This window comes from Pezoporus occidentalis, unplaced genomic scaffold (genome assembly GCF_034315485.1).
Source record: "Pezoporus occidentalis ecotype Australia unplaced genomic scaffold, CSIRO_AGI_Poc_V1 ctg147, whole genome shotgun sequence".
In the NCBI taxonomy this organism is placed as follows: Eukaryota; Metazoa; Chordata; class Aves; order Psittaciformes; family Psittacidae; genus Pezoporus; species Pezoporus occidentalis.
In genome coordinates this window covers 1728922-1754490 of record NW_026913284.1, presented here as the reverse complement: position 1 = coordinate 1754490, position 25569 = coordinate 1728922, and the positions used below count along the sequence as shown (strand labels likewise).

Genomic DNA, 25569 nt, shown 5'->3' with positions numbered 1-25569 from the left:
AATGAGTCAAGGTAGGAACTTATTCTTGCTCTCATTCTCTGCAGCCATCAGCTCTCCCTTCACAGAGGAGGCAAGTTCCCAGCTCCTGATAAACACAAGGACAGGTCCAGCAGCTCCGTCCTGTTGTCCCCCTTCACAGGGGCACGAGGCAGGGTGAGCAGCAGCACCATGCTCCAGCTGGGCCATGCTGGAGACCCATGTTTACTTGCTTGCGACCGTGCTTTGGGTTGAACTACTCCTGACGTTATGCATTATTGATACCGAAATGCTGAATACTAAAAAGTAGGTTACAGTAAGTGGTGTATAATGGAGCCCATGTGAGTTTAGGCATTTCTGCTAACCTCTGTGTTCAGCCCTAGGTTGATTTTAAGAGTGATGCATAGGGATTTCCTAGCTTTAGGAAAATTTATCATGCTGCACGCTGTCTAGCCCAGGTTTCTTCTCTCCTGAGAAACTGCCTTTCTTAGCTTGTGCTATTGAAAAGTAGGTAGTTTAGGGTTTGCTTTTTGATTCTTCAGTGCCTTTTTTTTTAAGATCCATAAATCACTCTTACATTACAAACTAGCTGTTGTATTCCTTGCATACTAATACTGGTATTAGGAACAAAAAGCAAAATGGTAAGGTAGCTGGATGTTGTCATTGCTTTAACTTTACTGGGCAAATCTCTTTTAAATACAAAGCTTGGTTTGACTAGAGACTACATCTTATTCAGGAATAGTGAGTCTTTATGCATAAATAGCTTGAAAGCCTTGTGCTATAAACTAGTATTTATCATATTTTTTGTGTATGTCTGAATACATCTGTCAAATCCATGAAAATAACCTTTGAAAGTGATGAACCATATTCCCATCTGCCATTCTTCAGGATGTATTACGCCCTGCAAGCTTTTCCCAGAACATTTTCAATCGACACTTTTAGTCCTATGATTAGCAGAAATACCAAGTTTTTCTGGTTTTCCTGAAGGGCTTGGTCTCACACTGTTTAAGCTGAAGTGGTTCAGAGTTAAAAGAACACAGCCTTAAATTCTTCTTTTAAAGCTGTTTTCTGTAATGCAAAAGAGTGCACAAGATGATGTGCCCGGACCCAGAAAGAAGCATCTATGCTGTTATAGAAGTTGCTACAAAAGAAACATAATTAGCTGCATTAGGCAGCTTTAAAAGTCTTCTGCTAATTTACCTCCATTCTTTGCAACTCAGGATGGGGTTTGAGCTGCTCCATTTGTTATTGGAAGAGGCAGCTGCCTCTTCTGAACCTGCAGGAGCATATCTGATCGCCTTCTGAAGTAACGGATCCTCCATGGAGCAGCAGCGGATTGTACTCTTACTTACACCTGGGTCACCTTCCACAGTCCAGATACTCTGGCAGATGTGAAATGAGAGGCTCTGCTGTGTGAAAACATGTACTTCTGTGAAGGGAAGAGCAGAAAGCTCCTTGTCACTACCTGCAAGTGTTGGGGTTAACACTAGACCTCACAGTAGGCAGCTCCCTCACCTCAGCATGAAGGATCTGAAACGCTCTTGTGTTGGACATCGTGAAGTTTTGTGAGTGAAGCTGATTTAATTAAGGAGATTTCTGAGCATCACAATTTCATCTTCTTGTGCAACCAAAACGGAGCCCTCATGTTGTGGTTGCTCAAACAGCAGCAATGCAAAGCTTGCTCTAGTGTGCTCAGGAAGGTGTCACAGTGACTTTCCTGCTTGGGTGTGCTGAGCTGTCTTAATTTCCTAGAGCCATGACAAAAGTGGGGTGGAGAGGGAGGATTTAAATCCCAATATTGGGAAGGTACTTAAGCAAATCACTGATTTCTTAATACCCAAACTCTGCTCTGGAAGCTGACCAGCCATGGCTGCTGGCTGAACTGTGGTTTGAACTGGAAGCAAGTGGCAGGTTCTTGGACCTGTTTGGAAATGATTCATGTGCAGGGAAACAGAGGTGCAGACCAAAAGCAATTTCAAAACCAGTCAGATCCAGGAATATGGAGTTTGATACAAAGAAGGTGGCAAAGAGATGAAAATGAAAGTTGATCCTTGTAATATAGTTATTCTTAAAACACTTTATGTTACGATGCTGGAAGGATCCCAAGTAACACCATTTGTGGGAGTACTGTTTCCCTTGATCTGGTATGTTAGATACAGACTCTGTGACTTCAACTCCAAGATGTTCTCAGTTATCTAGTAGGAACTTCAAAAGAAATCTGAATGACTTCACACCTCTGAGCTATGAATTAATTAGGTTCCCTCTTGTTCACCTCCCTGAAAACCCCAGACAACAGAACCTTTAAAAGTCCTCCTTTTTTAAGTCAGAAAGAGGGAATACAAACAATTGCATCTCGTTTTTACGGGTCGCTTTGAACTCATCACAATTTACAGGTCACATTTGAAAGAGAACTTCTAAAACTGTCTCATGCCTCCTCCTCTGCAGGTGCTGTGCGGCTCTGCAGGAGGTCTATTCCATACGCACTTGACTAAAAGGCAGATTTGATAGGAGGTGCTGCCACTCATATCTCCAGGAACTGTTTAAAAGCTCAGCTAAAATTAGAACTGCTTAAGGTGTATTTCAGAGTGTAGATAGAATCACTGCTGCCTGATCAGTGCAATGGTTCCTGGAGGAAAATACACCTGTATCTCCCCAGGGGACTCACCAGAGAGCCGTGGTCAGCCCATTGTGGCAGCTCCTGCTCTATCTCCCTTGCTGCTGGGCTCCCTGGGCCGGCTCCATCACAGCTTGCATGCCTGCCTTGGCTGGGCTTCTGCCTGGGGGTGCAGATCCACCAGCCTTGTGCTGGCTGACAGGAGGAGTGGTTTGTACAGGGTTATCAGCAAACTGCCTGTAAAAATTACAGTGCAATTTTGTTACACCTGCTAAGAGCTGATTTTAGGGTTTTTTGCACCAGGATCCCATCATCACGTGCCCCTGATCCCTCCTGCCCAGCTAATAAAGTGTAGGGCTTGCTTAATTCATTTTTGGAATGACATGCCTAACTTTGAAAGGGCTTTTATGGTTTCCTTCCTTAAAGCAGAGCCTTTGCCTGTGCTTTTCTTCTCACTGAGCTTTAGGGGAAGGCTCTGACACCAGTTCTTGAGAGTTGCTCTGGCTCTGCTGGGGAGAAAACAGACACTAGGAGAAGCTGAGCAGCTTCCCCACACGTGTGAAGGGGTTTTCATAGACACATTCCAGTGCTGGGACACTTGCTGCAATCTAAGCCTGAGGTGCTTGAAGAATCCCCTGGTTCGTGCTGTGTTGCCCTTCTAAGGGAAGGTGGTGGTGTAGTTTCTTCATGTTTTCAGATGTGCTGTGGTCACGCCTGGTATCTTCCTCAGATTCCTTTCAGGCCTTTAAAGCAAGTAGCTGCGTGTGAGGTGTTAGCAGTGGCTTAAAAGAAACTCTTTGACTTTGAAAGGAGCCTGAGAAAAGACGCTGTAGGATTCTGTTTTGTGTAAGAAGCTCTCATAAAAAATGTACTCTGTTCTCATGGAAATCCTTCTGATTTCCAGCCATCAAACATAACCTGAGATGTGAAAGCTGAACCAACTTACTTGGTACCTGAAGCGTGTTCACTAAAGGTTCTTGTTGGACCATGGTGACCTGGCCTCACTGATGGCTACAGGTCTGCCTGGCTGTAACTCAGTAGGCTCTTCTGCTGGTGCGTAAAGCAAGTAGGTTTTTGCTCCTGTTTCTGGACGTGTGGTGGCTTTTCTCTAATAGACAGGCACAAGTGTGTACAGTAAGGGTGGCTGCTTGACTGCTCTTTAATTCTAATCTTCTTACTTATACCTATCCTAATGTTGGTGCATTTGCTTTTGTTTGAGTGTACACTGGATTGCTGATGGATAAAACCAAAAATAACGTAACTCTGGAGTTAAAGAAAATACACCTTTGTAGCTCCTTTCATGATCTCTTTAACAAACTAGGAACAATAATTATTCACAAAGCTTAAAATCTATATAACCTAGCTCAGAGTGACGAAAGGAGTGCCTTAGTGCTGACAAAGAGCAGGTTGGTGAGGTTTGGGTTCTGGCTGTTTTATCTGTTCTTTTATGGCTCTGATTAATAAGAGTAGCGGGGCCTCAGCAGGACAGCAGGGAATCTGGCACTCAGCCTTCTGTGGGTCAAAAAATCCCCACGGCATGCTTGGTTTGGGCTCTGGCATCACTGAGTGTAAGTCACTGCAAGGAGCATTTTTCAGAGGTGCTTTTGCTGCGATTCCTGGGGATGGTCACATTCTGTGTTCCTCTGGTCACAGAGAGCACAGTAAAAGCACCAACATCCCCTTAGTGCTGTGGTCTCGCTACCACCGTGCCGTTTAGCGTGAGTTCATCTCTCTGAGCTTTCAGGGTTCACGCAGTGCACTTACTGTTAATGCGATAAAAAACGCCTGTGGTAGAGGAGACCCGCAAGTGCCTGATGGGCAGCATGTGCTAATGGGTCATCATCGCTTTGGTTTCATCAGCAAAGGCTGGGGACTCATTTTCCTGCTGGTGGGAGCAGTGGGACCAGGGAGGAGCAGAAGTCAGGGAGGCAACTCAGGCATCTCAGGGGGGATGTGCTGGCTGCAGTGCTGGCTCCTTCCTCCCCATGCGAGAGGAGTGATGAGTCACTTCTGCTTTTTCCAAAGGATCTGTTCCTTTGCAGGAATAAGCTGTTGTTGGTACATGGGTTTTTTCCACTTTATTTTTCCCTTTATGGCAAACCAGCAATTGATGGGTTTTGTCCCCAGCATAAAGAATCAAACAATACCTATCGTTGTGCTGCAGGAAGGAAAATTGCAGAGATAAAAGTACATTTTAACTGCGGCACCCAATTATGGAACTGCCAAAATCGAGGAGGCTTTGAATGTGGTAAATAACCCTAGAGAAAGCCAGGTGTATTAGTGGAGGTGGCACGTCACGTGCTAAGCAACGTGTAGTTCCCTGCCTTGTTTTGCCACATAGCTGGACAAATATTTGATGTGGGGGGAGATGGGACCTTTTTCAGCGGGTATTCGCCATGATTGGTGACGTTTGTGTTTGTTAGTTTTCCTTTAGCGTTGACATGTGTGACAATACAAACAATGGAGGAAGATAATTGTGGGCTGGGGTAGCAAGGTGAATTTTTGAGAGGAGAATAGACTGTCTTGAAAGCAGAGGAAGGACAATAGTTGTAATGACAAGGGTTAAAAAAACTGAAGAGATGATGTGAGGGATGCACAGAAATGGAAGGATGAGAGGTTGGAGCTGAAGGGGAGGGGTATGCATTAGCGCAGAGGAAACCTCTCCCCACTGGCATGCATAGAGACATTTCCTGCCTTGTGTTTTGGTTTCTTAATAGTTATCTGACTATAAAATTAACCTACATCATTTAATGGTAGTTGAATGGCAGTTAAATTAACCCACTTTCAAAATAGAGCTTACCTAGCCCGTCAGCTCTGAGACAGCCTCGTCCCCAGGCATCCAGGGCTGCAATCCACTTCTCTGCCTTAACCTATTTCCCAAGCAGACAGCCAAAGTGGTGCATCAGAAGCAGGGTTTGCCGCTCAGCCTGGCGGTTGACAGAGAATATGGGCACGTATCAAACCACTAATTCATATTTCAGGAGGCATTTTCGTCCAAGGAGGTATAGCATCGGCACGCGGGAACGCTGCCGTTAGGAGTTGTGATGCTGTTTCTATTAACAGCATGGCCTTGATTATCTGAGGCCCAATTACCAGAATCTCCAGGTTATCTGAAATGGGGTCATATCCCCCAACGCCTGTTAATTACACCCAAGATACCCTCTGCTCTCCAGATGTCTTCCCCTGGCTCCTCCCAAGCTTTGGCAACTAGGTTGTGTGCTGAGTGTGCTCAGCTCTAGCAAGTGATCTAGCTAATTCCTGCATTTGGTTTTGATATCCATGTTGGAAAAAACCCAAAATATCCTGGATATTTGCAGACTTCAAAATCCTTGAAGAATTCTAGAAGTAGACAGTGTCAGTGCATGGCAATGTGTTTGTTAGAGGTGGCAGTGTCCATGGGGAGGGCATCTGATGCATTTGGGTTTTCTTGCACCCAGCAGGTACAGCCCTGCAGCGTCAGTGCAGCGCAGGAGGTGGGATGTATCACAGCACAGCTTAACCTGCTCACAAGCCTTAATTTACTGCAGATGAGTGCACCTTCAGTGGGCGGTTTGCTTCTTGTCGGACCTCTGTGGTTGCAGTGGCCCCAGCTGACCTGTGTGTGAATGCCTAAGGGCTGGGAGGGAGAGCTTTGTCCCAGGACAGACCAGGAACTGAGAGCGATGTGCTTAAGAACAGGGGAGAAGCCATACACCTGCCTCACCTTGGGTCCAGAGCTGGTGTGCACTCCCAGCTCATACCTGGGGCTGTCAAAGGCACAGGGCATCCCTCCCTTACACCATAGTCCCTGGGGTTCCTTCTCCCTTGCCTTAACTGGGTGCTGCTTTTTAAAACACACGTACAAAACTGTGAAAATCAGTGTAAGAACCTTTTTCTTTGCACTGCACATTTTTGTTATCTGTCTCCTGGTGCTATCTGGTTTTCGGTCTGTTCTCCTCTTCTGGTGCTATCTGCTCTTTTGGAGCACTTAGCTCAGGGAAGATGCTCACTGCTGCCTCGGAGAGAAACAGTCATGGTAATTTTTTTTCTTCCTTAAAGGGAATATCCCAGATGTCCTTGATAATTAGAAAAATTAGTGAGGACAATTGTGGAAAGGCTTTGAAAGCCGGTGCGTAAAATAATGTTTCCAATGTGATAAATTTCCCTTGGTTTTAAAGCAATAGCTCAGTGGTAAGGTTTTTAATTAGTCATTAAATATTGTATTAGGAGTATCACAAGTGGTGATAAACTGCTATAGAATACAGTTGGGTTAGTTACCTGGGGAGGGGGGGAGTGGAGGGAGCTATGACAGGAATATAAAAACTATAAGCTTGCCTTAGGTTGCTATTAGGTTTTTTAATGTAAAACCAGCTTTGGTTTGTAAGGCTTTTTATTTGGCTACAGGTGGGGAGAAGTGATTTTTAATGTTTAACTACTTTAAAGAAGCAAATAGGAGACACTACTCTGAAGGGTTAAAAGTCTGAATCTGTAATGGATGTCTCTTGTTTATCCAGTCACTTGGCTGATTGTACAGCCTGGATACCTATACCAATACATGCTGCTGACAAAAACCCCAACCAAACAAAACCCATCCATAACTTGTTTCTTCCTGCTTTTCAGTTGAAATGCAAACTCAATCCATCCCCATGTGCGTCACCAAGGACAGCATAAATTCAGGGGCCTTGGGAACCTGACAGCAGTATTTCCATAGTTATTTTGGCTGTGCTTTGCGCAACTTCAGCTTTGAATTTAGAGAAGAAAAATGCTTTTTCTCCCTCCTCGCTGTTGTGTGGAGCCTCGGCTCTTTCTGTGCTGCTTTTTTCTACTGTTTTTTTTTACAGTGCAGCGAGGAATTACTGTAGCACCCACAGAGGTGTGAAGGGACTCATTCATCTGTGTGGGGAGTGTTAGGTGCCAGGCATATTTCTGAGGATTGAAGTACAGGCATTTAAACTGGTACATCCAGTGTCAGCCTATAACTGGGGCTTTGGGAGATGAGCTCCAGAAAACCTTGCTGCAGTGCCTTTTACGCTCCTCGTGCCTGCGGCTGTTTTGCCCATCCCCTGCAAGGGATCGCTGCATCCCCGAGCAGTGCCGGCAGAAGGAAATGTGTCCCCCACCTCCATCTCTCAGAGCACGAGGTCTTTGCTTGCCCCTAAGAGTGGAGATGGGTTTGAGCACGATTCCACATGTCAAGTGGAGCAGGGAAGATGCAGCCTGGGTTGCCTGTTGCCACCCTGGGGTGATCGTTTCTGGCAGAGAGCTGGCAGTAGCCGTGTTTCTGTGTCCACTGTGGTGACATTGCTGTGCGCTGCTGCTGAAACACACGGTGCCACCTCCTGCCTCCATCCAGTGCCTTTCCCCGGCGCTGTTTGCTTTTGCACAGCCACTCCACCAGCAAACTGGGGCTGGCAGAGAACTAGTTTCCAGCTCCTGCTGGGCAAGACCCACGTGTGGCTCCACATGCAGGCCCCCTCCCCAACACTGGGGAAAGCCCAGTGCCAACCCACAGCCACTTTCAACTGCACGTTTAGCACACAGGGTTCACACCCCCCCTGGGGCTGGGGTCAGCTCACCTGGCTGCCAGCAGTGAGTCAGCTCATTGTAAGAGGCCGCTTTTCCTTTGCAATCCCTCAAAACACCATTTCCATTTGCCCTGATGCATAAATTAAGTGCCTGAAGCCAGCAGGAAGTGTTGCCTTCAGCCTTTGGGTCAAGGTGGGCATGGTCAGTGTTTTGGGTTCGGCTGATGGAGAGCATCTCTGGCAAGTCAGGCTTTCTTCTCAGCCATCCACATTTCCCAAATCTCTGCTTTTAGCCAGGTTCCCCTTCAGCTCGGTGGGGGTACTCCAGTGGTACCTCTGGTTTTGGCTGGTGTGAGGCAGCACTCCACCAACGGGCACAGAGCAAGCTGTGCGGCAGCAGGAGAGGGAGAGGAGAGGTCACCCCCATAAAAAGAGTGAATTGGATTTTATAAGTTTACAGCTATGTTTTATTTCTTTTCCAGAACTGTAATCCTGGTGCTTAGAGTGGTCTGAAAGGAACAGAAACACTTAGCCTTGAACTTTTGTTCTGCTGCTGCTTCTTGTGCCGCTGAGGTACAAAACATATCTGTAAACTTATAATCAATCAAACCAATGTTCCGGGGCTAAAAGAAGAAACCCAAAAAGGGCACAGGCTTCATGTTGAATAGTGAGAAACTTGGGGTGGGGAAAACAGAAGATTGCAGTTTGCAATCGGCAGGTTTTCAGAGACCAGCTTCCCAGGTAGGTTGGTATGAACCAGCTGATCTCTTTCTCCCTCTCTATTCCTTACTCCCATCCAAAATACCCTCTTGAACCAGAGGCAGGCTGAGCTGCCCCTAAAGCTCTGTTTGTGGCAATCACAAGCAGAGCAAGCACAGCATCACCCTGATGCAACTACAGAAGGGGAGATGTGGCAACCCCACCAGTGGGTCCCCACTGTAGCAGCTGGTTCTTAAGGTGGGCAAAGCTCCTTAAGCTGTGTAGGGTGGAATCCAGATAATTTGCCTTTTCATCCCCATACTGTAAATCCCATACCTGTGCAGTCTATAGGTGTTATGGACAGATAACCCCTTGCCTTCCCCCATCACCCCCAACCGTGTGGCCTTTGTTGGGAGCCCCAGGCCGCCCCCCCCCCCAGCAAGAGCAGGGGGAGGGCTGACTTCGAACTCCACTAAACAGTGCAGGCACAATGCAAACAAATGTATTGCAGCACGCAGCTATGCAAATAGCTTTAGAGCGCAGCGTTTTCCACGGCATTAATTGCTGCACCACCGGGGTTGCGTAGCAACAGCTCTGGTTGTGTCTCTGACAGCTCCTGCCCCTTGATGCCTCTGACACCTTCTGTGGCAGGCGGGGAAGGAGGAGAGAACAGGGCTGCCCTGGGGAAGCTACAAAGGCCAGGAGGTAGCGAGAGTCTCAGGTGGTAAGGTCTGTGTGGGTGTCTTCTGCTGACACAGGGTGACACGTGCAGTGGGGCTGGAAAGGGGGTGCTGGGGAGCAGGAGCCTCCAGCAGCCGCAGCCTTGTGTAGGCAGCTTTCAATGGTGGTGGACAGAAAGGGCAGACCTGCCATCCCCCCAGCTCTGCAGGAAGATGGGTTGTCTCTCCAGCGCAGTGAGTCCTTCTGGGTACCCCATATGGGTCTGTGACTGCGCTTGCAGCTTGGCCACAGGCATAGAGGGTCTCCACTAAGTCACCTCGCACTGGCCATGGATCCTTGGGCTTGTGGCTTTTCCAGCTCTTGAGAGAAATTACACGTTCTTTATACACACCCAAAACTAAGAGAGCCTCAGGCCAAGCCCCAGGGGAAGGGGTGAGCACAGGCACCAAAGGGAAGGCTGCAGATGGTACGGGCAGCCCTGAGCTCCCTCACTTGTGTGCTGAGCCCAGCAGCTTCTGCAGGGCTGACCTGTGCCTCCCAAAAGGCAGGCTCTTCAGGGACAGGGGTGACCACCTCCCAAAAGCAATTTTTCACCCTGCTTAAAGCCATGTTCCCTATTGCCATCCCCTGCGTTCATGTCTTTAGCTCCTGCTGTGCCTTTGCCCATGGGGCTGAGGAACCTGTTAGTACCCAGCGCCTTCCCCTGGGAAGGCACTTCAGCTCTGCAATCAGCTCTCCTCTCCTTTCCTCTCTTCTTTCTGATAAGCCACGTAAATAAATAGTTTCTCTGCCAGTTTACAGAGTCTGTAAGCAACCCTACCTGAAGCCATGGGGCACTTGAAATAAACTCTTCTATTACACCTCAGCATAAACCAAGCTCTTCTCAGAAACTGCCTTAAGCAGGGAGAAAACAAGCTCTTCTCAGAAACTGCCTTAAGTAGGGAAGAAGTGGGCAGTCCTGATTCCATTGGCAGATAGGCAGGAGAATGGCCATGGGCATGTTTTACTTAGTAGTAACAGACAGAACAGACAGGAGTGGTGGGAAATACTGGGCAGGTTCCAGGATGCACAGATTAGCAGGTCCCAGGGAGCTGTGCCTTTGAGATCTGGGGATGGAGAGGTACAGGCTGCAGCTCAGCACCCTCGGGGCACAGGAAGAGGAATCACTAAGGTAGGATCCAGCCATGCTCAGAGCCCAGTGGCAGGGAGAGGTGATGCTGCCTGCAGCACCCAGACTTGGGGTGCTGGATGGGCTGCGGAAGGAGCAGATTGAGCACAAAGTGAGAAGTTGCAACCCATCTTTGAGCCAAAGTGATGTGAAAGCAAAGGATCACAAATGCAACTTGCCTGCAGAAGCAGGTGAACTGTGTCGCTGTGTGTGAGATGGGTCTTCTAAGGACAAAGGGCATTGAGGCTGCATGGCTTTTTCTTTATCAAGCAGGAGAAATTCTTATCTCTGCTTTTGAAATTTACAGCTTGACAAACAGTTTGCATCTCAGCTTGATTCCTTGGAATACAGTGGGGCAAATAAGGTGAAAATCAGCACCATGGACTCAGCCACGCTTCGGAGGAGGAAACTAGGTGCAAGCAAGGCAGAAATGCTGCCTGGAGCCTTTAGGACCAGAGAGCCCAGGTCTCCTCTGCCATGCAAGCAGGGTCTTTTGAAGACCTGCACACCTTGCAAGGGAGGCATGACCTGCAACTGGCTGTGTTCAGCATTGCTCCTCCAAGGCAAGGAAGGACCGTGTCCGGCTGCTTTGTTCCCTGCTCCCAAACTAGGGATTCCTTACAGACCCACGATGTCCCCCCTCGCTAGGCATCTCCCAGCCTGTAGCTCACCTTTTCATCCTCACCACCCACTCGGGCTTTGCCTATGGCATGGCTCTTTCTTCGCAGCCATTTGTGCCCTGGCAAGGAGGGAGCTGGCTGTTTGGCCACCATAACCTGCTCCTGAGCTGCCTGAGGAGCATGGCGGTGGGGAGGGCTGGGGCAGGGACACACCTCTGCTGCCACGGTTATAAATTGAGGCTCCCTGGGGGAAGATGGCTGCCGCTCTTAGGAGCAGGGCTTGTGAGCAGGTAAGGGGAAAGCATCCGCCCTCTTTGCAAAGGTGGAGTAAAAGCTCTGCCTCCCCACAAAGCCCCCTGCTACCAGCCCTCCTCCTGCAGGGGGGTGAAAGGTTTATTATCCCCTTTGTTATGCAGCAGGGCAAGGGGAGGAGCTGGGCTGTGTAAGAGATCCTGGCTGACATAACCCTGCCCATGCATGGCTCTGGAGAGGGGCCAGGTTGTACCTGAGCATTTGTATTTAAACTAATCCCAGGCATCGCAAACTGAAAGTCACCGCAGCGCCAGGTAGAACCAGTTGAGACGGTTGCTGAAGGTGGGTTTTTCGCCTGGGTGTAGTAAAGCAGTCTCAAGGTACGTTGTTTATTGCTAACCCTGGGAGTACATTTGGGAGCTGAGCTCGCTCAGCCTTTCCGGGTGGTTTGGCAGAGCCCTGCCGCCTGCCACCGAGCACGCTGGCTCTGGTCCCTGGCTTTCCCTCATTCTCTCTGCCAATGGCTTGTCCAAACCGGGGCTCTTCCTCCTTGTCCACCTGCCTGACAGCATGGGGGTGGAAATCCCACTCCAGATAAAGCTGCTTTTCCCCACCCTGGCCCCAACCCCTGTGATAAGCTTTGCCCCCTTGACACAGCCAAGCGAGCAAGGTCAGAGGCTGATGCTGGGGAGGGCAGAGTAAGGCTGCAGTGGGGGTAAACGACTTTCACTCCTCCGGTACAAGGCCAGGAGGTGCAAAGTGTGACTGTTAGTGGAAAGCAACCTGGCGTTGCTGGCACAGATCCTTCCGCCTGCAGCGTGGGTGCCAAGGCGCGCAGTCCCCTCGGTGTGGCCAGGACTGGGTGGGAATGGCCCGCGCTGCCGTTGGGAGCAGATAGGGTGTCAGTAACGGCACCTGGCACAGTGCAAACACTGGGTAATTATCCCTTAACCTCTCCACCAATAAGTCCTAATTAATTGCCTCTGCCAAGCAGGTTAAATGGTAATCGCCTCGGTTTGAGAGCTAGCTAATGGCAGCGATCCTGTGCTGTAGAAGCACACCTTTCCAAGCGACCACTACGTGTTGACAGCCCATCAGCTGCAGAGCCACTTTATTAAATGGCACTAAATCAAAGGTCAGTGCAAATGCCAAGGCACCGCACCACACAGGGGTACACTGCTGCCTGCATGGCCTGAGGCTGGGAGATCACCCCAGGTTCTGCACCGGTTTGCAGAGGAGGCTCCAATCTGCCCAGTTTGCCCCAGGCCCGTGTTCTGCCACCAAGGTGTAAGCAGAGTTTGAAGTCGCACAGGAGTTCAAGATCACTGTAGTGATAGGACAAGGGGTAACGGGTTAAAACTTAAGCAGGGGAAGTTTAGATTGGATATAAGGAAGAAATTCTTTCCTGTTAGGGTGGTGAGGCACTGGAATGGGTTGCCCAGGGAGGCTCTGAATGCTCCATCCCTGGCAGTGTTCAAGGCCAGGTTGGACGAAGCCTTGGGTGATATGGTTTAGTGTGAGGTGTCCCTGCCCATGGCAGGGGGGTTGGAACTAGATGATCTTAAGGTCCTTTCCAACCCTAACTATTCTATGATTCTATCTCTGTCATCTGGCTGGGATGCTGCTCTGCTCCCACCCAGCCTGAATGCACAGATTGCGCATGCAGAAGTGTGTAGCCGTCCTGCTGGGTCCCAGAAGTGCTGGGCCCTCTACTCTGCACATGGTGCAGATACTGAGTCTGACTCTTGCAGGGAACTTTGGGTTTGCTTTGAACATGTCACACTGCGCTACACACCAGGATGTGATTGATAGAAGTGTAATTATGGGTGCTCTGGCAGCGGGAGACCAACAGGAGCATGGTCGGTGTCCTGCCAGTAATATGCATACGTGTGTGTCTTGGGGACTGATGGGGTGTCTGCCAGCCCCATGACAACAGGATGCTTGATCTCACCTGGAGGTCAGGCAAGTGATGTGCCTGAGTGGGAGGAGAAGGGTTATTCCAGTTTTGTAGTCTAAAGTTTTATTCCCTGGGGCATGGTACTGATTGTTTCTCTCTTTATCTCTCTAGTGAGGATGCAGCAGAGACAATAGCAATAGACTCTAACAATCAGCCGAAGTCTCCACTGGAAAAGTTTATGGTCAGACTGTGTACACATCACCAGAAGCAATTCATCCGTGTGCTAAACGACATATACACTGAAGTGCAGCCAGACCCTGAAGGCCAGCAGTTGTCTGAATCCGAGAGCATGGAGGCCTCTACTTGTGTCTCTGGTTGTAGCCAGCGAAGCACTGAAAATCAGGACAAGGGTGCTACTTGTACTGAATCAAAGGCCCCTTCTTCCTCAGACCCAGGACAGTCGGGGTCCGATGGCCCCCTGCATATTATGGGACAAGCCCCGAAGCAGCTGCCGGAGCTGAAGTGTCTGGACAGAGCAGAGAGCTCCAGTCCTGCTTTGAGAAGGGACTTCTCTGAGCTCCCCGTCACCAGGCTTCGTTCTGCTAGTCCAAAGGATAGCTCCACCCAAGGATACCTCAGCACGTTGAACTCTTCCTCTCTGAATTTCCATCATGCCGCAAGGAGCCTGGACGGGCAGCAAGCTGCTGGACACGAGCAAGAAGTCAGGAAGTGTGAGGACAATAAAGAGCAGCTAGCAGGTAAGACTCTGATGGAAGGTTATATCTCGGTCAAGGTGGCAAATGTGAACGGCAGCGAGGACAGCTTAGACAGCTGTCTGGGGTCCCAGAAGAGCTCCTTCAGAGCTCTGCCAGAAGAGTCCTGGGATCCCAGCTTTGCGGTGACCCCCCCTCGCAGAGCTGACAAAGAGAATACTTTGCAATGCAGCTCAAATGCATCTTTGCACCAGGACTTAGATGCAAAAGAACAAGATGCAAGACCAAAGCAAGAAAACCACCTACACGCCATGCCCAAGGGCAAGGCAGGCTGCCACCTGCACCCGGCCGACAAAGGCCCGCTTGACAGGTCCAAAGACGGCTGGCTGCCCGCCGGTGCTGTGCCAGCCACCCACCGGACCCCCAGCGGGCACCCCCGCACTAAGGCAGCCTCCCTCAGATCCACTCGGAAGAGCAAGAAGGCGTCGGGGCTGAGGATCAATGACTACGACAACCAGTGCGATGTGGTGTACATCAGCCAGCCCATCACTGAGTGCCATTTTGAGAGCCAGCGGCCGGTGTCGTCGCGCAAGACGGCGAGGAAGAGCACGCGGGGGTATTACTTCAACGGGGAATGCTGTGAGCTCCCGACCGTCCGCACGCTGGTGAAGAGCTCCCGGGTGGAGGAGAGGGGGAGCGGCGCAGCACTGCGAACAGAGACCCTTGTAAGCGCGAAGCCACCCCTCATGCTCTCGCTGGGGGGATCTGCGGGGACAGGACGGGAGGGTGAGAAGAGGGTTTCCCTGAGGCTCCTGGCTAAAGGGGCACTGGCCAGCCGAGAAGTGAAAGAGAGACCTGAGCTGGGCTCCATGCAGCCCTGGGATACCCGGGCACTGCGGTCCAGGGAAGCCACCATGGCCATGCCCTTCTTCTCCCTCTCTGCTCCACCCAGCCCTCAGAAAGAGGACAGCTTGGATGGCTCACCGCCCCCCAGCTCCCCTCCTGCTGAAGGAGGGGAGGTAGGAGTTGGAGGCACCATGCCCCAGGAGGCTGCCAGCAGCCTGGGCTCCCCCGGGGACAGCAGTGGTGGTGAGCAGACAGCTGATTTTGCTGCCCTCCCCATCTCAAAAGCACCCAGTGGGGAGCAAGGATGTCCAAGCTCCAACATGCAAACTGACCCAGACCTCCCCACCAGCCCAGAGCCAAAGTTGCCCTTGCAGCCCGCTGCCACTGCAGACACAGCACCCCTGGCCTGTGATGGTGCCAGGGGTCCTGCCCAGCTTCCAGGCGTAGGGGATGCGGAGCCCAGCAGGCTGGAGCTGGCAGAGCCCTGCCCATGCTCTCCAGGCTGTCAGGCTCCTGATGAGCTCCTCGCCACCATGGACAGGGAGAGCTCCCCAGAGCCCCCTGCCATCTTGCAGTGTGTGGATGTAAATGAAAGCATCAGTGCTGAACCAGAAGCCGAATTATCAGGCACGGTGGGTGACAGCTCCCTTGAGCAAGAGGAGGCTATGCTGGGCAGCCCACCCCTCCTCGAAATACCAGAAGGGGAGGCAGTGCAGAATAACAGCCCAGCAGGTGAAAAAGAACCTATTGAAGGGGAAACACTGCCTGACTCTGACATCTCTGACACTGCAGGGAATGACTCTGTCTCTTCCAAAGACAGTCTAGACAAGAAACGAAAGAAAGGCAGGAGAGCGCTTGTGGCATCAGACCGGCGTCTCCGTAGCCAGCAATCCCAGTCACCCACTGAGGGCAGTGTTGAGGATGCTGGCTCTTCCAGCTCTCTGCAGCTTCCTTGCCTTCAGATCAAATTCTCTAAGAGCCCTGGCACTAAGCGGTTCAAGAGAGAAGTGCACATGGATGGGGCAGAATCCATGCACTTCCCAAATGACTGCTTCCCCAGTGTGCTGCTCAAACCCAGCGAGGGGCTGGGCACCGGCCAGGCTCCAGAGAGCATCGCTGAGCAGCAGCCAGGCGAGGAGAATGGTGTCACTACCAGACAAACCTATAAAAGCATCTTGGCAAAAGACACTGTAGCAGAGGGAGAAAATTCCTCTGCAGGTGACCCGCCTGCTAACAGCAGCCAAAGTCAATCGGGAGAGATGCTGGAAATCAGTGTCCAGGCTGACTCTGAGAAGAGAAACATTCTCCTTCCTCTGGAGAGCACTGTGCCTGCAAACGATACTGAGCAAGTGGATGTGAAACCAGGCAATGCCAGCGCAAAGGATGAGGAGAGCCCCAACAGTACTGTGGACATGGGCAAGCTGGAGAACTACTTGCCAGTGGCCAACTCGCCTGCGTGTCCCAGCAGCAGAGGTGGAATCAAGCAAGTTCCAGAAAAGGCTGCAAAGCATAAAAAGGTTGCCCTGCAGTTTTATAACTTAAGACACACACCCACGCCCATAGACACTGCAAAAAAGAGCACACCAGGGAAGGAGCCTGTGCAAGCAATCCCCAAACTGAGGGACGAACGCAGTTCAGGGAATGATGATTCCCCAGTGTTGGAGGACATAGACACGGCTGACAGCAAACCAAAGTTCATGGAGTGGTGTGCTGAAGAGGAGAACCAGGAGCTCATTGCCGAATTCAACACCCAGTACATGAAAGTTCAGAAAGGATGGATTCAGCTGGAGAAGGAGGTGCAGGCAGCCCCCAAGGTAAAGAGCAAAGCCGACAAACTGAAAGAGATTTGGAAAAGCAAGAAAAGGACACGGAAAAGTAGAGGCTCGCTGGAAGTGCAGAAGCTTTCTCCTGTCCAGATGCTGTTTATGAAGGCCTTTAAGCTGTCTGACATCTGCCAGTGGTTTCTGGAGACAACTGAAACCAGGTCTCTAGTGATCGTGAAGAAACTCAATACCCGTCTCCCAGGGGAGATCCCCCCCATCAAAGTCCCCATGCAGAAATATTCCTCCTCCAGTCTCTACCCCAGCTCACTGCAAGCTGAACGCTTGAAGAAACACCTCAAGAAGTTCGCTGCCACTACCCCGGCTCGGAATAACCTGAAGAACCAAAAGCTTTGGGCTAAAATTCGGGAGAATGCTGATAAAGCAGAAGCTGAGGAAGCCACCGCTCCCAGCCACACAGCTCCCACCAATGCCAGCACCGAGGACCTGGGTGAAGACAAAACCATCCAGCCTGCCCCCAGCTTGCCCACACAGGCCAGCACCAGGATCCTGCGCAAGTACTCCAACCTACGGGGCAAGCTGCGAGCCCAGCACCGCGTGGTGAAGGCGGAGAAGAAGAGTGATGGCCCAGGGGACCACTCATCCCTGGAGAGCAAGCAGAGCAGGAAGAGCGTGTGCATCAACCCGCTGATGTCTCCAAAGCTGGCCCTGCAGGTCAAAGCAGATGCCTTTCCTGCTAAATCTCCTTCAGTGGATGGGACGGGGAAGGGACGGAAGGGGAAGAGCAGGTCCCAGGAGGACTCCTCCCCCAAGGCCGACCTCCAGCTCAGCAGGAAGAAGAGGATGCTGAAGGAGAGCGGGAGTACACAGGAACGGTCCGGCTCCTCCACCAAGGACAAGTTGCCTGCCAAGAAGGCCAGTAAAATAAAGCATTCGGAGGTCAGCACAAAAGCCCCTGCCACCCGAAAGCAGGCTGCCATGGAGAGGAGCAATAAGCTGGCTAGAAAGATGTCTTTGAAAGAGAAGAGAGCCCCAAAAAGGCAGCTGGAGAAGGTGCGGCTCCCCATGCGGAAGGGCAAGGAGAACACAAGCAGACGGGCCGTGCTGCTCACTGGCCACGAGGAGATGGCCAAGTCCCCAAAGCAGAAGCCCCTGGGGGAGTCCTCTACGCGGTCACAGAAGATGGCCAACAAGAAGCCCAGCAGTGGGAAGACCCTGACGAGGTCCATGAAGAAGATGCAGGAGAGCAGTGGGTCGCAGGGCAAGAGGAAGCTGAGGGCAAAAGTGGACTGTTCACACAGCAAACGCTCACGACTGGACCCGAAATAGCAAAGAACCAGTAGCCATGTACAAACCCAATGTACAGTAGTAACCCTTTACCATGCATTAACTAAAGCTGCTTTTATAAGCTGTAGCAAGCCTTTAAAAATCCGCAGCTAAAGGATAATGCCCGTGATTTTAGGCATCGGCAGATGTGTCTCGGACAGAGAAGAGGTCGGCCTGTCTGGCTCTGCTGTTCAGAAGGAAGTTTCTACAGTTTGGACGTTCCTTGGGTTTTTTTAAACCCAGAACCAGGCAGTTTTAGTTAAAAGTACAGTGCCTTATTTATCACTTTAAAAATAAATAAGAAGCTCGTCTGTGTGATTTGGAGGCTTGCGTTTTATACTTGAGGCACAAGCACTTGTACTGTAGCAGAAAGAAAACCACCACCGTGCACATGAAGTAGCTTTCACAGTCTTTGGGTGCACACAAACATTTCCCTTTCCTTCAGAGTCCTCCTCCTGTCTGTCTTCTTAGTGGCATTTAAAGCAAAACCAAAACCATTTCCCATCACTGAGGGAGAGAAAGGCAAATCTGTCCTTTGTTGGTTTGTTAGTAGCAGCTGCTGGTGTCCCGTATGGATACCTGCTACTGGTGTGTGTACTGCTGATGGCTGCCTCACTCCCCCATGGCACGGCCCATGGGGTGGGGGTCCTGCTCAGGCAGCAGGGGAGATGCTGCAGGGGCTCTGGATACCAGGCTGCTGCATCCACTGCTGCCAGGTGGGCACACTGGGCTCTATCCGTCTTTATTTCTTGCTGGCTTCAGGGATGAATCAGTCATGCCGTGCCATGCGTTCGGACAGACCTTCTTCTCCCGTTTTGCTGCCCTTGTGGTGATTTCTGTGGTCTCTGATGGCAAAGCAGTTTCCACAGTGCTTCACTAAAGGTTGAATTTCTCCCTTGTGATCTGCCCAAGCTCCTTCTGATGTTGGTGCTCTGCAGAAGAGGAGCCCTGGCCCTCACCCTGTGCTTTTGTGCACATCTTTCCTAGTGTCTTCCTAAAGCCAGAATCTGCAGTTGGAATAGGGCTGGTATAAGGGACTGACTTACATCTGTTTTATACTGTAATTTGCATTTCATCGCTTTACTGGCAAGGTGCAGTAGGTTTGTCCTTGCTCGTGTCTGGTGCTGGGGAGCCTGAAAGCAGCCAAGCTTCTGCCCAGCACGACACCTCTGAGACAGACCCGTTACAAGTACACAGAGCATGTGGCTGTGCTGGCTCTGCTGGGAAAAGATGATCAGTGGCTGAGAAGTGACTGCTGGGGTCTGTGCTCAGGGCAAGGACCCTGCTCAGCCATTGCATCTCTGGCTTCACAAACCCCGTTTGCATGGATCCTGATGCAGGGAGCAGCAGTGCTGGAGAGGGCACCACGAGCTCTGGGGTGACCTGATCTTTAACAGCCACTTGCTGATCCTTGCTCAGCAAGGCTGTGGTGCAGGGCACACATTCAGGAGATGCTGCCCTGGGGGCAGAGGTTAGAGAGGGCTCAGCTGCAACAGGAATTGCTTTTCACAGTTGGCATTGAACTCCAGATCCCAAAGCCCATGGACTGGAGCTGGAGAGCGGAGAATTGTCTTTTAAAGCTTTCATTGTACCCCTTTAGTTTAGAGGATGAAACCAGGCATTTTGAGATTAGCACGCCCTTCGCAGAGCACCTCTTGCTGTCTTGCAGGTATTCCCTTCCCCCAGCGCTGACGCAAACAAGGCTGCAGCACATTTTCCTCTTACTATGAAATGGCAGATGTAAAAAGAAAAACCCATAAATCCTTTACCTTTCCTTTGAATCATGCTAGAATAAGTTAACTCTCTGAACAGCTAGGCAGTGATTAAATCTAGCCTGTCAGTCCCTGTACAGATTACTATGAAGTTATCTATTACTTTAATTTTTACTGCATGCATTAAATATGTCAAACATTCCATCAGAAAAGATTTAGAAGCGTTTCAGGAGAGGTGTGAGGCAGGAGGACACTGATAGCAGTTACATGACTGATCTGTACCTTTCTTACAGGTTGTCTTTCCCTCTTGCTTTTCCATCCGTACTTGTGGTCCTCCTCTAACCTCTGGCTGGGGCAGCCTCTCTGCAGGCATGTGGGCCTGGAATTTCTCCTCCTTACCTTGGGCTAGTCATGTGTGCAAGCACCCCTCTTTTCTCATGCCATTCTCCTGCAGCAAACCCCCTTTTCCCCATCCTTCACCATCCTTGACAAAGCAGGTGAAGTTTTTCAGAGGGGATGCTGCTGCTGCAGCCTCCTGGCTCTCTTCCTGTGTGCCAGGGCTTCCCCTGCACTCTTTGGCTTGAGCATGGCAAGGCTGGGTGATGGCAGGCATCACACTGGTGTTGGGAGCACAGCAGCATCTGTCCCAGTTCAGTGTGTGCTGCTTGGCTTATGTGGTGGTGGGAGCAGCACGCCAAGCTTCCCAGCAGTGTCCCTGCCAGGTGTCAGCTCTGGAGAGGAATGGCTAGGATCTGTTTTGTGGAGAAATCAGATGCTAAAAGGAAAACCATATACCTTCCGGCCCTTTGAACTTCCGGTCTCCGTCTGTAGTTTTCTCTTGTATTGCTGTGTTTTGGCTAGGTTGGATGGAGATTTTCCATGCTGAAGGCAGGGAGTCGCAGGTCTCCAGGAGGGAGCGAGGTTGGTGTGGCCATGCTGGGAACTGTGCGGGCAACATGGCCTGAGACTCAAAGTGCCTGCAACTTTAGCTCATGCAGGTAGCTTTTATGGAGAGCAGGCTTGTTTGCCAAGGATGGGTCAGGTGAAGCCATCAGCTAGGGCTGAATTGCTGCAACAAACACTTGGGCCTAACCTCTCCAGGTGGGCATACTGGTGCATTTGCACAAGTTCTCTCTGAATTACAGATCTGTGTGATCCTTCGGGTTGCCCCAGGGGAGGATGCCCCAGGGGTGGCTGTCATCTCTATAACAGCCCAGCGGCCTTCTGCTCTGACGAAAACCCCAGCTCCTTGCTGGGCTCCTTTCCTTTCTGTTACTGCTCCTGGAGATGCTGTCTTGGCCCTTCTGCCTCTCCTGTGTGCATTCTCCACTTGACGTAAGTAGTAGCTGCCAGGTCTTGCAGACTACAAGACCTGCTTTTAATGTGCTTTGCACTTGCTTTTGTGAGTGCTTTATTCTGGGGCAGGAAGGAGCAATGCTGTGATTTGCTAGCAAATGGAAGGGTCTGCATGTGAGGTGACTGCCTAGCAGTATGCTATTGCCTGGGTAGCTCCAGGTTCTTTATCAGTGCTCAGATGTTTGAATTGTTTCTTTTCTTTTTTTCCCAATCAGTCCTAATGTTGCGTTACCCTCTTCTCGATTTACTTCCCAGTTTTCTGTCTCCATGCAGCCATGTTTCAGCTAGAACAGTACACAAGAGACACAAAAATGAGTGGAGGTACCATATCTATATAACCTGTTGCTCTTCGTTAATGCCTTAGGACACACGCTACTCGTTTCTGTGCTGTACAGCAAGGCAGCGGTGAGGTGTGCTGCTGAGGCACAGCCGCTGCTTTAGAGCAGCCTGTTTCCAATAAATGCAGCTTCTGCACAATGCAAGGGATGCACAGGGACCTGCAGGTGATCTTAATGAATGGAAGGAAATAAGCAACATGATTTATTGCCTTATTGCGCACAGGCATCAAGTGCGTTTCTGTTTGCTAAGGTGCGGATCTGCCCACTGGCACTACCACAGTGCCATCCTCAGCTCTGCAGCCTCATTGCGCTCCTCTCCTCTGGGCCACACCACAGCTCCCTGCTCTGCTTATTCAGCTCTGGATTTCAGCACAAGGGCTGTGTCCCACAAAACAGACCTCTCTATTACTTTGGCTTTCCTTGGTGGCCACTTTCTCAACCTATTCTTGAAACTAGTCTTTATCCCAGCTCCCCAGTGAATGTGTCATGAGCAGCATCTTAGCTCTGCACCTCCACGGATGTCCTTACTGTCACTTTGCTACCAGCCCCCCTTTCTCATCTGCATGGTTACCTTCTCCTCTCTCACCTTCTTATTGGCAGCTCAGCATTTTCACACTTCACGTGGTCAGGAGCCACCCATCTTACCTATCCTCTGTGAGGGGCTGGTTTTGTGAGCTCACAGTCAAGGTTTGTCTGTTGGGCTTGAGAGCTGCAGTTTGTGCCCAGAATGGCTCCTTCTGTCTGTCACTGTTAGGTTCTTGTCTAGCAGTGCTATCCCTGGAATGGGTTTCTCTGCTGATGAGGTATGGGTGGTACATCCAAGGTGTGCACATATTTATATTCATCACTCACCAGGCTGGTTTTGCTCACGTTTGCTGTGTGCTGTGGTGGTTCTGTGTTCAGCTGCCTACACTTCAGAGAGACGCATTTGCAACAAGCCTCTCCAAAGAGCTGGTGTTCTGGTGCTGGTGCTTGCAGCAAACTTTCTGCCGTGTTGCTGATCATTCTCCATGTGATGGAGGGCAGGATGAACTTGTCCCCACTGCTGTCTGCATCCCTGTGCTCACCATGCCAGGGGAAGCTGTGTGGCATTGGACTGAGGGGGCTGGTGAGCTGGCCAAGCTTCTTTTTGCTGGTGTGGAGATGAGCAAAGTTCCAGCCAAGCCCATGTCCCAGCCGCTCACACGGTGCCCCTGGAAATGCCAGTGGTCCCAGAAGCTCTTCCAGCCCCTAGTAACATCCTAGGAAATAGAAATGTAATGTCAGAAGGACACAGATGTACCACTGCCCTGTTTTTAAGACTTTCTAATGGACAGTTTCTTTCTCCAGCTAGTATTCTTTCAGCCTAACTGTATTCCCAGTTGAAGGCCACTGGGAAAGCCGTGTTTCCCAGCCTCCCATAGGCATGGCAGTGCCTTGGGGCAGCAGGGATGTACTCCCACCTTTCTACTGCCAGCGGTTGTGCCAGGGGAAGAGGGCTGAGCCCCAGCCAAGGCATCCTTGGGTCCACATTCCTGGGCTGTACACCCAGATGTCCCAGGAGCAAGGCAGAGGCAGGCTCACCCCTGCCAGTGAAGGGCTCTGCAGCTTTCCCTGTAATGATAGGTTTTGTGAGCAAACCACGAAGCTACGATGTCCCCACACCATCCCCACCTCTCCCCCATGTGTCGTAGCATCTGTTCGGCCCATCCTTTAGCTTGGTGGTTGTGAAATGAATCCATCTGTTCTAAGATGTTCTCAGGAGTTCTTGTTTGTATTAAGCTCACCCCTAGGCTTAGCAGAAATCACAGTCCCCATCCTTCCTCCTCCCATCCCTGCGGACAAGCCCTCTCCTTCACGAGCACTTCCACCCTCTCCCTGAAGGGCAGTGGGGGGGCAGCTGGTGGTTTCGATTCAGGGCACGTTGGCAGCTTGGGGGCAGCCGGAGGAGCTGGGATGCAGCCGGCCGGCGTTCGTGGCATGGGTCCCTCGGGCTGCGTTGCTAGCCAATGTTTTCTAAGTCTGTTTGTAAGAGTACCTAATTTTAAAATGAAATGTGAATATATATTATGTGTAGGTGCCATGTAAGATAGTGTTGTGCTAGGCGGCAGGATGCTAACCTACTTTTTAAGCTTTTCTTGGGGCAGGAAAAAGCATTTTTCTCTCACTTCATGCTCACAGATCTAATATTGTAAATAGTTTTTTAAAGATATTTATTTCATGGGCTTTCCACAGGTTCTTGTTCTGACTGGTGTGTTGGTTGGTGGGGCTGTACTGCCCAGTGTGCCGCAACCAAAGGGCTGGCTACTGCGTGGGGGGGGGGAATGGGATGGGTTGGGGTGGGTGGTGGTGGTGGTTTTTAATGTCACATCAAGGTTGAAGCATTAACTCTTTCTCTTCATCTCATTTCGATGATGTCAAGCCTGGTCGATGGCCATGGTCCCTGGGGAAGCAGTTTGCTCCCGTAGCTGTTCCCCGGGGTGGGGGGCACTGCAAGCAATAAGATTTGTAGTAATAATGTCTGTTTCAATGGCAGGGGCTCAGGGCCGGGTGGGAATAACCCCGCTCCTGGCGGGGGCTCGGTCCAGCACGGCATACGTGGGGATTCTTGGCTTAGGGATCCCCACTGATGCAGGAGGTGGGGGCTACCTCACCCCCAAGGAACCCCCCCCTCCCAGACGGCCAGGGGAGGGTAGGTAGGTCCCGTTAGCAAACTCCTGCTAGTGAATTTCCTGCAGGGAGCAGCTGCCTTCGGAGCTCCTGTGATTCCTGTGGGTACAGGTGACCCAAGGGAGTGCACTACTGTCACCGTTACAGTCCCAGTGCTGGCTCCAGAAGGTCGTGTGCTTGCCATGCTGCAATTTGAATTCTCCTTCTGTGTGGTTTGGGGTCATTTGCCTGGTTTTCCTAAGTGGGTTTGGAGTTTTCTTCTTTGTTTTTTTTAAACCCCTTTTTTTGCCTGGAGCTGTTTGCTGTGTGGGGAAGCATCAGCGGGGTCATTGCTGCTTTTATGGTGACAGGTCTCTGACTTTGGCGGGTGGCATGGGGTGCTGTTGGGTGCTGGCCCTGCAGGACCTCTCACCATCCCCATGCTTCCTTTGCCCTTGGAGCAGGTGTGTGAAAACAAAGCAGAAAGCAAAGGAAAAAAGGCAACAACACCCCAATGATTCTTTTACTCAAGACACTCACTGTTTAACTGTTATCTCCACCCTGATGGCAAATGTGTTTCGTTCATCTGTGTCTGCTTCCCCGGGAGAGTTTTGTTTCTCTGTTTGTTTCTGTATGAATTTTAGACACTGAGCTGAAAAGTCCTCCTGTCCGGTACTGTATGTTTGAGCCTAAGCAATGTGAACTGTACAGACCAGCGGTGGGAAATGGGAGCCGGTGGCTGTGCCTTGGGACGGCATTCCCGGGTGCTTTGAGGAGCAGGAAGTAGTGCATGGCGAGTTGGGAAAATGAACTGTCTGCTGTGAATTCTCGGTTGGAAATGTGGAGAGGGGTTTCCATTAGATAATGTTTACATACCTCACCTGACGAACCTTTGAAAGTGTATATATAAAAAGAAAATAAAGTTATATTAAGTTGCTTTAAATCAATATGTATAGCTATAAGAGCTGGGTCATTTGAACTTTGAATATGTATCGACTCTCTAAATGTTGACATTTTGTGAACTCTGTGCTCCTGTCTTTTATTTCATCCTAGCCTATGGAAGAAGTTGTGTTCTTGTTCCAGGTAAAAGGTCCCTGACTCAGATCTGAACTCCTCAAGGATTCCCACCACCTTGTTTTCTTTTCTTCCTCCACTGTCGATATTCACCCTATGAGCTTTCTAAAGGTCCATATTTTATTGCAGCTTATTAAACGTTTCTTTGATATCGACATGTGTTTGGTGTGATAACTGAGGAAGGGCCAAGGTGAGCGAGCGCACGAAGTGGGGGACCCCCCTCTCTGGAGGGCGGATATAAATGCTAGGTGGGATTTGAGTGCTCCCATGCTGGTGTCTGAGCTGGTGGTGCTGTTTTCCACCACGGATTTGTGGGATAAACAGTGCAACTGCTCGGTGCTCCTGGGGACCTGCCCAGGATCCCCCTCCCTCATCCCAAAGAGT

The 25569-nt window shown here is 50.6% G+C and overlaps 1 protein-coding gene across 22 annotated transcripts in view; it reads left to right on the top strand.

The window, feature by feature from the left end:
• The window catches only part of LCOR (ligand dependent nuclear receptor corepressor), an 86190-nt gene extending 60852 nt beyond the window's left edge, over window positions 1–25338 (top strand). For all 22 annotated transcript variants that reach the window (XM_062610456.1, XM_062610476.1, XM_062610455.1 and 19 more), the window contains one exon: window positions 13583–25338. In XM_062610456.1, the coding sequence (XP_062466440.1) occupies window positions 13583–18080 (4498 nt within the window). In that variant the 3' untranslated portion in view covers window positions 18081–25338. The remainder of the gene's footprint in view (window positions 1–13582) is intronic.
• The last annotated feature ends 231 nt before the right edge of the window (window positions 25339–25569 follow it).